Source organism: Lutra lutra, chromosome 13 (genome assembly GCF_902655055.1).
Source record: "Lutra lutra chromosome 13, mLutLut1.2, whole genome shotgun sequence".
Taxonomy (NCBI): domain Eukaryota; kingdom Metazoa; phylum Chordata; class Mammalia; order Carnivora; family Mustelidae; genus Lutra; species Lutra lutra.
In genome coordinates this window covers 17,841,464-17,859,470 of record NC_062290.1, presented here as the reverse complement: position 1 = coordinate 17,859,470, position 18,007 = coordinate 17,841,464, and the positions used below count along the sequence as shown (strand labels likewise).

Below are 18,007 nucleotides of genomic sequence, written 5' to 3'. Positions count from 1 at the left end.
CGAAGGCAGAGGCTTAACCCATTGAGCCATCCAGGCGCCCCTAGGTTCTTTTTTTAAAAGAAGATTTTATTTATCTGAGAGCAAGAGAGAGAAAGAGAAAGCACAGAGGGAGAGGGAGAAGCAGGATCCCCACCAAGTAGAGAGACCGGCGCAGGGCTTGATCCCAGGACCCTGAGATCATGACCCGAGCTGAAGGCAGAGGCTTAATGGACTGAGCTACCCGGGCACCTCTCATTTATAGGTTCTTTTGAGTTTTTATATATACAAACATATTGTCTACAAGAAAAGACGGTTTTTATATCTTCTTTTCCTTTCCTTATATCTTTTACTTCTTCTGTTTGCCTTGTTGCTCTGGCCGGGACAGTGCAGTGTGGAATAGAAATAGTAATACCAGGCATCTCTGTGTCAGTCCTGATTGCAGATGGAAGGCTTTCAATATTTCACAGTTCAAAACCTGGTTTGCTTTTTTTATTTGGTTGTCATAAATGCCCTTCATCAAATTAAGGAAGTTGTGTTCTATTTCCACTTGGCTGAGATTTCAATCTTGGATTTTATCAAGTAGTTTCATTACTTGACATCTCCAGAGGTGATCATATGATTTGTTTCCTCTATTAATATGGTGAATTATATTGATTGACTTTTGAATGTTAATCTGTATTTTAATTCCTAGGAAATCCCTACTTGGTGACTATATAATAACATATCATATATTGCTGACTTGTTTCAAGACTAGTTTTAAAAGGGATTTTTGCTATGTTTATGAAAGAGACTTGACTTTAATTCTTTTTTCTTGCAATGTCCCTATTGGGTATTGGTATCAAGATTATGCTAGGTTCAGAAAATAAGTTGGGATGTGTTCTCTCTATTCTTGGGAAGAATTTGTGTGAAAATTAGTATATCTCTTAAAAGCTTGAAACTATGGATATTAAACTTAATGGATTCATTTTTTAAATTCCTTTTTTTGTGAAGTAAATTCAACCCCAACATGGGCCTCGAACTCACAACCCTAAGATCAAGAGTCACACGCTCTCCTGACTGAGCCAGCCTGGTGCCCCTAATGGACTCATTTTTAGGCAGATACAAAACCATCCAGATTTTAAATTTCTTTCCTGCCAGTTTTGGCAAGTTGAGTTTTTCTTAGAAGTATTATTCAGAAGTATTTTCAGAAGAATTTCATATTCTATTACAGTTTGTTCTTATCTCTTAGTATCACTAGAATCTGTAGTATGTCACCATTTCATTCCTCATTTTGGTAAATTATGCCTTCTATCACTCTTCTCTTTTTTTCTTAAGTAGTTTTCAAAAGAACTATTTACATTTTTATATAAATTATAACATGTATAATATATATTATATTATTTATATTCTATAATTATATATCTCATAATTATATAATATATAGTATATATTATATATAAATTTATGTTATATATTTATATTTTTATAGTATATCCTTCCTTCCTTCTACATTTTTTAATTGAATTTGCTGGGTTTTTTTTAACACATGATGCTTTTAAAGATTTCCTTCCCCAGATCTTAGCTCCAGTTGTGCTCTACAAGCGTAAATGTGATATTTTCATTATCATTCAATTAAAACATATTCTGATTATGTTGTGATTTCTTCTTTTACCATGAGTTAGAAGTACTCTGTGTAATTTTCAAATATTTGGGAATTTTCTGGTTTTGTTCTATTACTGAGTGCCAGACTATGATCATGGTGGCCATAGAATATAACTCTGTGACTGCAATCTTTTGAAATTTGTTAAAACTTGACTCTCCCCCAAAGCTGCCACCTCTAACACCCCTGCTGCCTCTGTGTGTCCGTGAACGGAAGTGGAGCTGAGGGCACAAGGAGAGCCTGATGCCCCTCCCCCCACCTGTATTTAATATATAAATACAGAGATGTGTTAAAAAAAAAAAAAGACTTGATTTATGCTTCCACAGTTAGTCAGTTGGGTTTAACGTCTTATTTGTGCTAGACAAGAAAGTGTAGGTCTGCCATTGTTGATGACAGTGTTCACTACACGCCAGTTAGGTCAAGTTTCTGACTCACGTTGCTCAAATATTCTATACCTTTTTTTAAACATTTATTTATTTTGGAGAGAGAGTTGGGGGGGTGCAGGGCAGAGAGAGAGAAACTCAAGCCAGCTCTGCATTGAGCATGGAGCCGTGGCGGGATTGATCGGACCTAAGCCAAAACCTAGTTGACAGAGACAGAGATCACAGTAGGCAGAGAGGCAGCCAGAGAGGGGGAAGCAGGCTCCCCGCTGAGCAGAGAGCCCGAGGCGGGGCTCGATTTCATGACCCTGAGATCATGCCCTGGGCCGAAGGCAGAGGCTTAACCCACTGAGCCACCCAGGCGCCCCGCCAAAACCTAGGTGGATGCTTAACTGACTGCGCCAGCAAGCACCCCCAAAATATTCTACCTCTTTACAGATTTTCCTCCTACTGGTTCTTAGAATTGCTGAGAAGGATGTCCTAAATCTTCCACAGTGACTGTGCCTTTATCTCTTTCTTTATCCAGTTTTCTCAGTTTTTGCTTTGCAGATGAAGTGGTAGTATTCAGCACATGTAAATTTGGGATTGACTATCTTCCTGAGGGTTGACCCTTTAATAGTTAAAAAAAAAAATTGTCTTAATGTCAAGTAATTCTTTTTGCCTTATAGTCTACTTCATCTGATATTAGCATCTTAGACTAATGTTATGCCTATTTCTACCTTTCACTTTCAACATTTCACCCTCGTTTCTAAGGTGTGTCCTTACAAACAGTATATTGCTATTATATTCTATATATTTAAAAGCTATTATGCTTTTAAAATTCACTTTGATAATTTTTCTCTTTTAATATAAGTACTTTGTTTTTTTTACATTGGCAAAAAGATCTAACATTAAATTTACCATCTTAACCATTTTTAAGTGTACAGTTTCATGTTAGATGTTAGGTATCTTCGTATAGTTGTGTGTTCAATCTCTAGAAGTTCTTCATTGTGCAACACTGAGACTATACCCCCGAGCACTGATTGTCTCCACATTGGATGTAATTGCTCTTATATTTGGGTTTCAATTTGTCGTTTTGCTGGTTTTCAATTTGTCTCACATTTTCCCCATTTCCTCATTTCTTTATTAGTATTATGCAAAAGTATTTTTGCTACTACATTTCCCCTCATTAGCTTGTGAGCTCTGAATTATTTTTAAAAATTGTTTTATAGGTACAATACAGATTTAACATGCAATCAAAATCTCATGTAAGTTGATATTTTAATCACTTCCATGACAATCCAAGAAACTTGGAACACTTTGGCTCTACCTGGTCCCTTCAGCAATTTGTTACCATTGGAATGTATTTTAATCACACTCCATAAGAAACGTAAGATATTGCCATTGTTGGGGCACTTGCGTGGCTCAGTTGGTTAAGACTCCAACCAGGTCATGATATTAGGGTCGTGAGATCAAGGCCCACATCAGGCTTTGTGCTCAGTGCAGAGTCTGCTTGAGATTCTCTCTCCCTCTGCCTCTGCCCCTCCCCCTTAAAATAAATAAATAAATCTTTTTAAAAAAGGTATTGTGATTGTTTTGTACAGGGAATACTGATTTATTCTTATCCACATATTCACATTCTCCAGCATTTTTCTTTCCTTTCTGCATTTCTTTCCTTCCATCTATAGTAGTTTTCTTCTGCTTTTACTATTGCTTTTAGTGTGGGTTTTCTCTTGACAAACAGTTTTAGTTTATTTCTGTGGAAATGTCTTCATTTTGCCTTCATTTTTTATGTGTTCACTCAGAATAGAATCTTAGATCAGCACACCCTTTATATCCACACTTTGAAGATAATTCCATTGTCTTCTGACTGTCATCATTTTTGATGAGGTTGGCTCTTGGTTTCATTGTTGTTCCTTTGACAGTTATGTTCCTTTTTCTCTGACCGATTTAAAATTTTCATTTTCTGTAATTTTTAGCAGTTTTAGTGTCATGTGCCTAGAGGTCTTTTTTTTTTGCATTTATCCTGATTTGGGTTCCTAGTTTAACCTGAATGGTAGAGTGATAACTTTCATTAATTTTGAAAGGTGATTGGCCATTGCCTTTTCAAATATAATTTCAGTCCCATTTTCTTTCGTTTCCAAGGGAAACTCCCATTGTATGTATGTTAGACCTTTTCTCCATGTTTCTAGGGTCCCTTATACTCATCTCTATATTTTTCCTCCCCTTTTTCTCTTCATACTTCAGTATGGATAGTTCAGTCTGGATATTTTCTACTGACATAGTTTCCAATTTACTGATCCTCTCCTCATCTGATCTGTTGTTAAACGTGTTTTATTTTTATTTATTTATTTTTAAAGATTTTATTTATTTATTTGACAGAGAAGGAATGCAAGCAGGGGGAGTGGGAGAGGTAGAAGCAGGCTTCTGGCTGAGTGGGAAGCCTGATGTGGGGCTTGATCCCAGGACCCTGGAATCATGACCTGAGCCAAAGGCAGACATTTAATGACTGAGCCACCCAGGTGCACCATTAAGCACGTTTTAAGTGTGTAAATGAGCCTTAAATTCAATTATTAAGTTTACAGTTTAAAAATTTCTTTTGAATATTTTATTTATAGATCCTAACTCTCTACCATGATTCTCCAGCTACTTTTTTTTGTCCCCTCTACTTCCATATCCATTCTTTTTCTCATGAGTTCCCCCACCCCCTGGAGTTTTCAGTCAGTTGATCATATTTTTTTAATGTCTGGTAACTTTTTATCGATTGATGAATAACATACATGAAAAGTGTAGAGATGATGAGTCTGTGGTTGATGAGATTCTTTTGCTCTAGAGAGGTTTTACTTTTGCACCTCAAGGCAGTTAGAAGAGGATCAGATAAACTTAATCTATTTTGTGTTTGAGCTGATTTGAATCAGGATTTCAGTCTCTGAAAACTAATCTATGTTTGCTTCATCCTACTGCTTTGGCAGAGGTCAGCAAACTTTATCTGTATACTACCAGATAGTAAATATTTTACTATTGCAGTCCTATTTACTTTGATTTACTATTTTACTATTTCCTTTGCAGGCCTATAGGTCTCTGTTGCAACTACTCACCCTATCATGATAACACAAAAATCTCCATAAACAGTATTAATAAGTGTGGTTGTATTCCAATAAAACTTTATTGGGGCGCCTGGGTGGCTCAGTGGGTTAAAGCCTCTGCCTTTGGCTCAGCTCATGATCCCAGGGTCATGGGATTGAGCCCCACATCGGGCTCTCTGCTCAGCGGGCAGTCTGCTTCTCCCTCTCTGCCTGCCTCTCTGCCTACTTGTGATCTCTGTCTGACTTGTGATCTCTGTCTGTGAATAAATAAATAAAATCTTAAAAAAAAATCTTTATTTACAACATCTGGCAGTAGGCCAGATTTACCTGCAGACCATTGTTCTCCAACCTTTGTCCCGAGATATAACTCTCCAGGGGCCTCTTCTCAAAACCTGGTTTGTTTAACTAAGACTCCTTTTCTGTAGAGATCCCTAAACTTCAATTTTTGTCTCACTATTCTGTGAAATGATTATTAGATCTGTGAACCTTCTTATCTCATTGGCTACAACTCAGGAATTAGCAAATACCTAGAGAGGAAAAACCACACTGAATGTGGGCTTCACCTTTTTGCACTTACCTTCTCTCTAGGAGCTTAACTTTTAAGATAGTCACCTGGATAACTGTCTGACACCATCACAGATTTTTTTTTTAGATTTTATTTATTTATTGGACAGAGACAGAGAGATCACAAGTAGGCAGAGAGGTGGGTGGTGGGGGGCAGGGGGAAAAGTAGGCTCCCCGCTGATCAGGGAGCCTGATACAGGGCTCAATCCCAGGACCCTGAGATCATGACCTGAGCTGAAGGCAGAGGCTTGACTCACTGAACCACCCAGGCACCCCAGATTGTTGTTGTTGTTTTTTTTAATTTTAATTTTATTATTATTTTTTAAAGATTTTATTTACTTATTTGACAGACAGAGATCACAAGTAGGCAGAGAAGCAGGCAGAGAGAGACGGGGAAGCAGGCTCCCCACTTAAGCAGGGAACCCAATATGGGGCTCGATCACAGACCCTGGGATCATGACCTGAGCTGAAGGCAGAGGCTTTAACCCACTGAGCCACCCAGGTGCCCCTTGCTTTTTTTTTTTTTTTTTTTTTTTTTTTAATCTAGCTTTTCTCCTTGTTCTTGATACAGGTAGTTTTTCAGAGCCAGAAGCAGATGAGGGTCTTTTTTGAAATTCAGATTCACCATTGCCTTAATAAAGACTGAAAAAAACATCTTTATGTTTTGGATTCTATGTCAGTAATTGTCAGACTAAAGGGTGTAATCAGAATCCAGTTGGCTACTCTCTGCCTTTAAATGATAATTTATCTCTAATCTGTTTACTTCTCCTCATGCTGACTGCTCTTTCCTTAATTCTCATCTAAAACCACTTTCTAGGGACGCCTGGGTGGCTCAGTTGGTTGGACGACTGCCTTCGGCTCAGGTCATGATCCTGGAGTCCCGGGATCGAGTCCCGCATCGGGCTCCCGGCTCCGCGGGGAGTCCGCTTCTCTCTCTGACCTTCTCCTCGCTCATGCTCTCTCTCACTGTCTCTCTCTCAAATAAATAAATAAAATCTTTAAAATAAATAAATAAATAAATAAATAAATAAATAAAACCACTTTCTAGGGTGCCTGGCTGGCTCAGTCAGTTAAGCATCTGCCTTTGGCTCAAGTCATGATCCGAGGGTCCTAGGAATGAGTCCCAGTTTGGGATCCCTGTTCAGCAGGGAGTCTGCTTCTCCCTCTGCCTCTCCCCCTCCCCCACTTGTTCTCTCGCCCGCCCCCCCATCAAATAAATTAGGCCTTTTAAAAAATAAAACGGCTTTCTAATTCTCCTGATATGCTCTAATTCATTCTCTGCATGGTAGGTGGAGGGATACTTATAAAACATAAATGTCTGCATGTTCTCTCTCACTACTTAAAGCTCTTTTTTTTTTTTTTTTTTTTAAGTAAATTCTAGGCCCAACACGGGGCTCAGACTCATGACTCCAAGATCAAGAGTCACATGCTCCACTGACTGAGCCAGCCAGGTGCTGCTCAAGGATTCAAACTCATTAATGCCTCTCCATTTCCTTTAAATGTAAAAGACAAACTAAGATGGCTTGTAAAGGCCCTTCATGAACTTGCCCCTGTCTACTCTCCAACCAAATTTTCCAACTTTTTTTTCTAAAACCATACTGTCTGGTTCTAATCAATTGCTTTCCATTCCTTGAGGCGGTCAGAGCCTCTCCCACCTCAGTGCCTTTGCACATGGTGTACCTGACGCGGGATCTTCATACTTTTCCTTCACCTTAAGATACCTTTCAAGTCTCAGCTAAGGTGAACTCTCTTTACAAAACTTTTCTTGACTCCTAAATTCTGGCCTAGGTCTAGAGTGCTATGTATTTCCCCAGTGCTATTTCTCCCTCGTCCCTCATTATGAAATGGTCTGTTTTATTTGTAGCCCCTAAACTACTCTGAGCTTCCTGGGACATAACTTACTGTATTTCAGTATTGACTCATTAGCATCTAGCACAGCTCATGGCCCATAGTAGGTGCTTACTTGCTCTTTGTTGGATGAATGAATGTATGAATGCTTTAAATATATTAGGCATTACTTGCTTTTTATCTTGATGTTTACATTCATTGATTCCCAGTATAACTTTATAAACTGGGAAAGCAGTATTATTTCCATTTTAAAATGGGGAAGTGATAACAGACAGGCCATATGACTTGTGTGGGGTCTTTCAAGATGTTTAATGGTGAGTGAAGGTCTAATCTCTAGATTCTGTAGGTTTTAGGATAGATGTTGAGATCGCGAGCCATTGTTTTCCCTCACTCACTACACCATTTCTCCTTTTTCGTTCTCACCTCTTTCTCTCCCTTCCTTCTTTCCTTCCTTTCTTCCTTCATTCTTTCCTTTTCTCTCCCCCATGATTATCATTAAGGCCACAAAAAAAAAGCCAGAGAAAGGGTGACACCTTGATTAATCCATAAGTTTGAGGACTCTTAGAGAATTTAATCATTCATCATTACCAGAACTTTTCTTTCCCCGATGGCTCCATGTTGGCCTGGGATCAGAAAGCAGGGGAAGGGGCCATGACAGGTGGTAACTCCTCCTTTTCAAGATGAGATTGTGCATAGAAATTCCAGGAGTTTGTCAAAGGTTAGTTGTTCATATTGGTAAATTCCTTTGTAATCGAAGTTTGTAATTGAGACCTAGCTTGTGAATTCTTATAAATAGATAGCGGCGACTTCAAAGCTGTGTGTGATGCCTGGAAGATGGAGAGTGGCCTCCAGGTGGTGACCTGGACAGATTGCTTTGCTGCGGACAGTGGGACTTGGCAATCATTTGGTTGTTAAAGGGAAGAAGTTCACACGTGAAATCAATAATGCAATGAGTGGAAACAGTCTTCACTGTGGTCCCTTAAAGGGAGTAATAAAGGGAACTATTAAATAATTTAGATATTTTAAAACAGTTTTCCATTGAATTCCATTCTGAAATCATAAAACAATGAATATCATTTTTGTATGTTTGTGTGGGAAAAGCTATGCATTTTGTTCCTTTCTCCATAAACTCTACCACAGAGTACCCTATCGTCAAGTTGTGGAGGTTAGTACCTGGTGAACAAAGAGGGAGGACAGACAGTATCTGAAGAGTTTTCTAAAAACGGTCTCTTGAATGCTACTCCGTGGAGGCCGCGGTCCGGGCAAGAAACTGGAAGGGGAAGTATAGATCGAGAGGCCAGAAAAACATTGATTTTCCTGACATGGCTGGGAAGTTTAAGGCCATTTTCATTCATGCCTTTCAGGTAGCATCCTTTTCAAGTGGATGACCATGGAATCCGAGATCTCAGAGAAGCAAGAAGAAATTCTCTCTATCCTGGAAGAGAAATTTCCTAGCTTGCCTCCAAGAGAGGACATTATCAACGTCCTGCAGGAGACCCAATTCAGTGCTCAGGGTGAGTGTCCCCCAGCTCTCTCACAGCTCCTGAGCGGGGATGGTTTATGAGAAGGCATGCGGCCAGGGCCCAGAAAGTGAATTTGAGTGGGCCTTCATTTTCTTCCATATTGTTTGTGCTTGGGGAAGATTTCCAGGCACGTAATGTCAGCTCACCTGGAAGGAGGCGAGCTGATGTACGGCAAGCTCTCCTTTGAGGCCTTTGTGTCTGGATGTGTGGTTTATTCACGCATCTAACGTGCACCCCAGATGCCTCATTACATGAAATCCCTGTGCTGAGCAGGTTCTATTCTGAGAATGTGGCAGGAGCAATGTCAAGCACAATGGGATTTCATAAATCAATTAATTTTAGGGGAAAAAAAAAAGAGAAGACAGCTAAGCAGATAAAATTGTTCTCTCAATCTCAGCTTTATCAGGACAGACTTGACTCAATTATTCTATAATAATCCTAAATAGATGTAATTCACGGAGTGCCTGAGGCACACAAAGTTTTGCTGGTGTAACTTTGCATGGATTATCTTACCGAGTCTTCGTGACAACCCTGAGAGTCAGGTGCTATTTGTATCCCCAGTTTCAAGATGCGAACACTGAGGCACAGAGAGAGACAGCTTTGCTTTCTTTTCATCACCTACACGGTTGGCAAATGGCCAGGCCAGGATTGAAACCCAGACGTAGACCCGGCTTTCTCCTTGAGTTTGGAATCCCCTGGGGGCAGAGCCTGAGGGAAAGCGGTTTATTTGGCAGGTGATCCCCCCGGGCACACTGACAGGAGCTGGCGTGGTTGGTCAAGCGGGTTAGCTTGGTGGGAAGTCATGCCTTCACTCCGCTAGGGAACCTGAGGAGAGAGTGTGAAATGGCGCCTCGGTGTTATCCCACCTGAAGGGCGCAGTGCTGTGCAGGAGCTTGTCCAGTCGAACTCCAGGGGCTGGTTGGTAAATTTTCAGGAGTTTCATGAGTTGGGCAGTGTTGAGTTGGCAACGTGAAATCTGCCATGATGGAAGTACTGACCCCCCAGAAAGGAGCAAACACTGCAAATCAAGTCTGTTGCTGATTGTTCAGCATTTACCCACATATCACTGGAGTACTGAGTATCCAGGGCTCCTTGGTCCCAGGAGCTATGAATTCTCCCAGAGGAGGCTCTGGGGCCAGAAAGAGGCCTCAGGAAGAGATGCAGGGGCTGGTGCTTGGGCGTCACGCTGGAGCACACTGTGATAGGAAGAGCTGGAGAGGAGCGAGGGGGGCACGGACGCGTCCAGTACAAACGTGCGTGTGTGGATGTATGTGTATCTTGTCATTCACTTAATTTTTAAAAGATTTTATTTATGTATTTGACAGAGAGAAAACACTATCAGGGGAGAGGGAGAGGGAGAAGCAGGCTTCCCGCTGAGCAGGGAGCCCACTGTGGGGCTCAATCCCAGGACCTTGGGATCATGACCTGAGCTGAAGGCAGTCGCTTAACTGACTGAGCCACCCAGGCATCCCTTGTCATTCACTTTTAAAACTAAACCAAGTTTTTTTTTGTTTTTTTTGTTTTTTTAAGATTTATTTGAGAGAAAAAGAGAGAGAGAGAATGCAGGAGGAAGGAGCAGAGACTTTTTTTTCTTGAAGATTTTATCTATTTATTTGATAGAGATCAGTAGGCAGAGAGAGGGGGAAGCAGTCTCCCTGCTTGTGGAGCAGAGAGCCCGATGCTGGGCTCGATCTCAGCACCCTGAGATCATGACCTGAGCCGAAGGCAGAGACTTAACCCACTGAGCCACCCAGGCGCCCTGGAGCAGAGACTCTTCAGCAGACTTCTCACTGAGCTTGGAGCCTGATGTGAGCCTCGATCTCACGACCCTGAGATCATGACCTGAGCTGAAAGCAAGAGTTGGGTGCTTAACCGAATGCACCACCCAGATGTCCCAAAACTAGACCAAGCTTTTAAAGTCACAGTGTATTCTGTAAATCATTTTATGTTCAGTATAATTGATGGTGGCCTTTGAGTCTTGAAGTCAAAGAAAAGTATTTTGTACTCGGTCTGTCCCCCACACTGCTGTGACTGGCAGAGTGTTCTAAGTTGGAAGGGCAGGTAGCCAACTCTGGTGTCTTAACACGCATCTGGGAAGGATGTATGTGCTCTACGCAGCTTTATTACGTGTCTTCTTCCCAAGAAGGTAGGCGTAGTCAGATATAGTAATCTAGGATGAGAGTAACATGTCAAACCAGAGCTTTTTCTGTTGTTCAGGGATAGATTCTATGGAAGCACATTGGTCACCTGACTCAACTATGCAGTTCTGGGTAACTCAGCCATTCCAGATTATTCTCTCCATCATTTACGGAATCCAGCGGCTCCGATTGCCAAAGTCCATTACAAGGGTGACCAGTTTAATCACAGTAGTTTTGTGGGTTACCTTTAAAAAGTGCATTTTGAATAAAATTTCACTAACATATATGGGGCCTCACCTAAATCCATCCTGAAAGCAAATTTTGGCCTTGTGAGGTATGACTTAGCTAGTTTGCCTGATAACACTCGGTTTTCCTCCTTTGCCCACCTCTTCCCGTTCCAGTCTCTGCTCTTGTCTGTTCTGGGTCTCTGGAGGCTTTTATCTCTGAGTGGAGGGTGGGGTTCAAGGGAAGGAGAAGAGAGAGGCTGGAGCATTTCTTCCTTGCTTCCTCACTGATTTGATGGTAAATTTCTGGCAGCCTCTCTCCTCTACTTTCAGGTCTCTGTTTCTTTCCTTTGTCCTTTTCCAGTGTCTGGATGCCTCACCATCTTTTACTCATTTTCTCAGCCCCACCCACATCTATGCTATTAAAAAATCTTTTTCTTTTTCTTTTTCATCATGAGGGGTGAATTCTATTTCCTGCTGGGATCCTAACTGGTGCAAATATTGCCACCAATGTGATTTTTTGCCTTGTTATGGGCAAAAGAGATCTTGGGAAGGGATAGTGAAATGAATATGTGAATTCTTTACATAATCCCTTGATATTACCAAGAGCAGGTCCCCAAGTGTAACATAATGTTTTCCCATCTCATATACAGGTTTAAGTATTGAACAGACAATGCTGAAAGATCTAAAGGAACTGTCCGATGGAGAAATAAAAGTGGCCATTAGTACCGTGAACATGACCCTCGAGGTAAGGGTAGGAATGATTTTTTTGTCTGTTTGTATGGTTGGTCGGTTGAGTTTTTTGGGGGCAATGACAGATTTTCCAGAATTGCCATCTGAGCAATTGGTGTGCAAACCTCCGCAGCAGAAGTCGGTGTTAGTCTTCTGCTCTGAATGCTTCTTTAGGATACATTTGACTAGGAATGTGGGTTATTATTTTGGATGAAACCACTGTGCCAAGTCAATGAAAAATGGCAAACATGGATTCTCAAGGCAAGTGCTATTTCGTTCATCTCCGTGAAACAAAACCTGAAACACAAACACTCACATTTGGAATGCGTGCATGTGTAGAGTCTGCTTAATGGTGACAATTATACATGTGAGTGTCTTCCCTGTCATTTTTTCTGTGTACCGCTCCACATCATCCACAGAATTTTCCAAGAAAACATGTGTCTTTTGGCCCTTGTGAGCTATTTGGATGCATGTCATTTTTGGTAATAATGGTGACAGCTCAAGTATTCATAAAACTCTCCTTCCAATCTATTAAATGAATGACTCAGGGTGACTATTACTCTTGTCGTTGTGTGTTTCCTTGGTAAATTATCCTTCTTCTACTTTGGGGGTTTTCAGTGACTTGTATGTTAATCTTAATTAACCTAACTAATGGGGATGATATTTTACAGAAACACACCCCACCGAAGTCTGCGTTGTCTCTGTCCTGTTATATTGCCTGGGTCGAGGCACTGAGCTCTCAAGTTTATGGAGATAAAAATTGCTGTGTAGCAATTCATCTTTTGGTTTTTAGAATTGTGTATCACCATTCTTTTTCTCGTTCCTCCTGGTGTTGATGACGCTATCAATGTGTATATTTCCTGGGAATAGCAGGCATACACGGAGCAGCCATACCTCAGAAACCCAAGACCAATGCAGGTGCTTTTCTTTGTAATTTCTTTGGAAAATTTATTCCCAGTTATTGACATGGTGATTCAGGTCATAGATCCGTATGAGTGTCAGGAGGCAGACTGTTGTCACTGGAGAGAGTGACGTTTGGTGGTTATATCGTGCCTTATAGTGTATGGAGCACACTCTCATTGTGTGTAGTTGGTAGATTGACGCAAGTGTTTCTGTGGACTTTCAAACTGATAGATGCTTCCCATAATTAGATGTTGATGTGACTCAACACAAGAAATGCATGCAATTTGGGATGTAGTAACTAGATAATCACCTTCAATTAGAAATCTGCTTTGTGTATAGAAATCCAATGAAAACATGGATCTTGCAAGGGTCAGTAGCTCAGAGAATCATTTCTCCTAGTTCAAGCCTTAGGGTTTTCTGTCTCCTCTCCCCCTTCCCCTGCCTCCCTCCACTTAATGGCATCTTATTAGGTTTTAAATGCCTTGTTTGGAATTCCTTTCTAAATTAACATATAGCATCTTATAATTGCTTAGGGAACTGTCTGTAGTTAGCAAATTATTTTAAGGCTTTTATTATTACAGACTTACCATAGCTTTAATGTACCTTTATATTACAGGGGTATATGAATGGCTTTGTCAGAATTGTTAAACTGTAAATGTTTGTCAAGCTGAATAAACGATAAAATGATCATATTTACAGAAATTTACATAGAGGTCCAGTAATTAATCAGGCAATTAAGTACATCTCTGGAAACACTATATGATCTTCTGGGAGGAGGAAGAAGGACATTTGTATGTGTAAAAGAAGGGTACACAGATTAAATGCTAATCAGCCGAATTAGGGCTTTTCACATGTGCATAATGGAGATAGTAAAGATGACTGAGAAATGGGGAGGCAACTCCTTAGTAACATCATATGATGTCTTTGGAAGAGCAAATGCACATTATTTATTTAGTCTGTCCATTGGAAAAATCCCTCAGTTAAGGGGAGACTTTGGTTTTCTCCACAAGGTGTCCTGTGACATGGCGTTTCCTCCTCCCTACTCACATACAATTCTATCTCAGACTTCCCATCCCATGCCCATGAGCCTCTTTTTAAAATAATGATAGAATCCCCATAATCTTATTTTGTTTGCTTTAAAACAGCTGTCAAAACACCCTTTAAATCTAAATAGATTCTCATAGAAATATTCTTAGTTCCTATGAGTGTCTAAGTCTCATTTGTCCTTCAAAGCATGTCAAGACATAGCTACTTCATGATGACTTTTATAAATTCTCCATTGTTTATAACCATACTCTGAACTCTTGCAAAGTTTGGCCTGAAGGACCAACTCAGGACTAAAATAGTTACCATAATTTCCATTAATTCTGAGCTTGGTTTCATGTATTTATTTAATGACAGACCATTCTTTAAGTTAATTGAGCACAATGATGCTATCTCTGAGTTGTTGTTGTTTTTTTTTAAGAAAGGCAGCAGCAGGGTGCTCTTGGGGAGTGGGGGTGGCAGAAGGATAGAGAAAGAGAATCTTAAGCAAACTCCATGCCTAGAGTGGAGCCTGAACAGAGGCTTGATCTCACAACCCTGAGATCATGACCTGAGCCAAAATCAAGAGTTGGATGTTTAACCAGCTGAGCCACCCAAGGGCCCATCTTTGACTTCTCTCTCCCTTTAGTATCCTGGCACAGTGCTAGGCATATAATAGATGTTCGGGAACTAGAAATACTTAGTACGTATTGGTGTTTGCAGTTTGTCCCTGTGATATCTGATTTTTATTTCCTTTCCAAGTTAAATAAATAGCTAGCAAAACAAAGCACCTAGCTGTGCCTCCAAGACAGTCTACTCTGTTCCCTCCTAATCAGTTTTTTTCCCAGATAACTATGTCTGAAGGCTGAGATCATATAGATAAGGTATGGCCCATGTATTATTTGTAGATAGCACTGCTTCTCCACCTGTCCAAAAGTGGATTGGGCAGCTTTGCAAAATAGTTGTTACTGGAAGGAATCCACTGGAACTTCTGTGACATGTCAGGGAAAGGGGGAAAAGGATTCTTTAAATTCTCAGTGGTCCATTGGAATGCTGCAGGTGCATAGCTGGACGTGTCATGGCCTTTATTTGACTGATGACCCAATTAATTAGGGGAGGTAAAAATTTTGAGAAAATCAGAAGAATCTGTGTCCTTGCAACATACATAGTAGGAGCCACTGGATTAGGAGGTAGAGACCACTGCTTTGACAGATGGGTTAACTCTGACCTCCGAGGTTGTAAGAAGAAAGCTACTAACCCTTTCTCTGTCATGTTCATGGTAGTATATGTCATAAAGAACAGTTTCAATCTAATCAAGGTTACAGGTGCTATTGAAAGATCTGCCACAGAAACCAAATAATTATAATAATGCAGAGTTTCAGTACTTTGCTCCATCTGAGGTCAGAATGAATGGGACTTGGAGGAACAGTGCATAAAAAGTGGGCTTCTCTAAAGGACAGCTGGAGGGCTAGCCCTTCTCACAGAGAGAACTTGGAAGCTAGGGCCATGGAGAAGACATGGCTGTCCCGTTTCACATGACTTCCAGATTGTTCTGAGTCCAAATATAGCGCACATCTTGTGGAACGTACACCTCACATACTGGAATTCATTTCACTGTTATGGTTGTACCTGATCCTTTGCGCCCTTTTCATTGCTTGGCAATTTGATTAGCAAGAGAAACACAGGTGGTTTTGATAATGTTCCAGTCCTCCATCTTGTTTTCTATTGAAGTTATTGACACATAAGGTTGCATTACTTTCCGTTATACAACCTAGTGATTGGACAAGTCTATACATTGTGTTATGCTTTCCACAAGTGCAGCTTCCAATCTTGCATTTTCAGAGCAGAACCAGTAGGGAGAAATAAAGGTGGCCAAGAACTAAATCCATATTAAAAACTAGAAAGTATAAAAATGAAAAATAATATAGCCTCAATCAGAAAAAAAAAAAAAGAAAGAAAAACATTTATGGCTATCAGAGCATAAGCGTCACTGGAACAGACTTTGCCTGTGTTCCTTCACCAATAATGAAGTGCTGATTCTACTTCGTGGGCCTACTACACAGTTAAAGAGAAAGGGTCCGATCTTTCCAGTCCACTGAGGTACCACTACAGCAACTGAGGTTAACCCCATTAACGGTTCCCTTGCCAACGTCCAATATGCTTAACCCTGCGTTAAGCATCTCTGAAAAGCTGTGACTTGTTAGCATCTTTCCTCAGCGGGGACCATAAGCAGGCGGTGACTTGATGACTCTTTGTTACGATCAATGACTTTAGGAGTCATTCCGGCACATATTCTGTATCAGTTGGCTCAGACTGTCCAAACAAAACAGCATAAATGGAGTGATGTAAACAACAGACATTCAGTGTCTCACAATTCTGGAGGTGAGAAGTTCACATGTTGGCAGGCCGGCTTCCTTCTGAGGGCCACGAGACTCTTCCATGCCTCTCACCTAGCTCCTGGTGCTTCGCTGGAGTCTCTGGCATTGCTCGGCTGGTCAAAGTGTCACCAACCATCTCCGCTTTCATGTTCACATGGTCTTTCCTCTCTCCTTGTCTCCGTGTCCAAATTTGCCCCTTTTGTGTGGACCCCAGTCATACTGGATTTGGGCCCTCCCCAGTGACCTCATCTTTACCATACCTGCAGCGACTCTGTGTCCCAGCAAGGTCACATTCTGACGTGTGGAAGTTAGGCTTCGCTGTATAAATTTGGTGTGTGTTGCGGGGGGTGGGAGGGGTTATACAATTCAACCCATAACATAGACTATTTGTAAAGGTAATAATTTTCCAGACAACTGAAGAGAATAAAACATACGGTATTGTCTGAATGATTCTATTGCCTGCTAAGCACATTTCATCTGTTGCTTCCACATGTTTTGTTTTGTTTTTTAATTTTATTTAAATTCAGTTAGCCAACCTCTAGTATATCATTATGCTTCCACATGTTTTTATTTCTAATCTGTTTCCTTTAAATGAGGAACAGTGGGGATCTACTCTTGAGATTTTGTGTCCTTTATTTGGAACTGGAGTCTGAGGGAAGGGTTCAGGCTTGTTTTCTCTCCAGGGCTCCCCTGTGCTCTCAGCTCTGGGCCTCCTCATGACCAGACACTCTGCTATTTGAAACCTGGAATAGAGCACATGGGATGCATTCTGGTAAAGTGATTCAGACCGCTGACTCATTCTGCCCTGTAGAGATTACCAGCCAAGCTGTACCTTGGAACACTGCAGAGGGAAAAATACCAACATTTTCCCTCAGCATTCAGAGCACAGAGCAGAACGAATGCCCAAGATCGTTGCTAAACTCTTCCCAAACAAAAGTTTTGTTTTACTTTTTACTAGTTACTTAGGGTGCAGTGAAGCGTCCTTGAACCGCTGTAACCCATGTTTTAAGACTGAGCAAAGCAGTCTGAAATCTGGTTTGCCAATTTTAAGCACCATATGTGATTTCTCATTGTTGGAGTTCAGAGCTTTTGGCGATCAAGATGGAAGCACCTCAAGAGTATTTACTTACCTTGTTGTGTCATAAAACATGTAGTAGGAATATCTGCGGGGAGCATAGATGATTTTTGACTAAGGTATTATCGTGAAGAATACGGTAGGTGCCTTTTCAGAGCCAACTGGCCAACCAGTGGAAACATGTGCAACCTCTCCTCCAGGCTTTTAGGTCATAACTGCCTCCATTTTCTCTTGGGTCCAGGCCGACCACCTCCTCTTGCTAAAGAGTTAATGTTTGAAGTTGAGCATTCACTGTGTACCTGACGGTAGAGCGAGGACTTGCGAGTGTCATCTCATTTAATCCTTGCAGAAAGCCTGTGAGGCGAGGGTGCTCTGGTCACTCTGTACTGGTGAAGGCAGCTGTAGCCACTGTAACAGATAAACCCCAGCCCTCAGAGACTCAACACAAAAGTTGTTCCATTTTTGTTTGTGTAAAAATCCACTTTGGTGTTCCTGGTCCCGTGGCCACGGGAGATTCAGACATCATGTTCAACGTG

At 41.0% G+C, this 18,007-nt stretch overlaps 1 protein-coding gene across 5 annotated transcripts in view; it reads left to right on the top strand.

Moving 5' to 3' along the window:
* Positions 1–18,007, top strand: part of PRUNE2 (prune homolog 2 with BCH domain) — a 261,380-nt gene that overhangs the window by 68,083 nt on the left and 175,290 nt on the right. For all 5 annotated transcript variants that reach the window (XM_047699658.1, XM_047699659.1, XM_047699657.1 and 2 more), the window contains exons 5-6: positions 8,840–8,989; positions 12,014–12,108. In XM_047699658.1, coding sequence (XP_047555614.1) covers positions 8,840–8,989; positions 12,014–12,108 — 245 coding nt within the window. The remainder of the gene's footprint in view (positions 1–8,839; positions 8,990–12,013; positions 12,109–18,007) is intronic.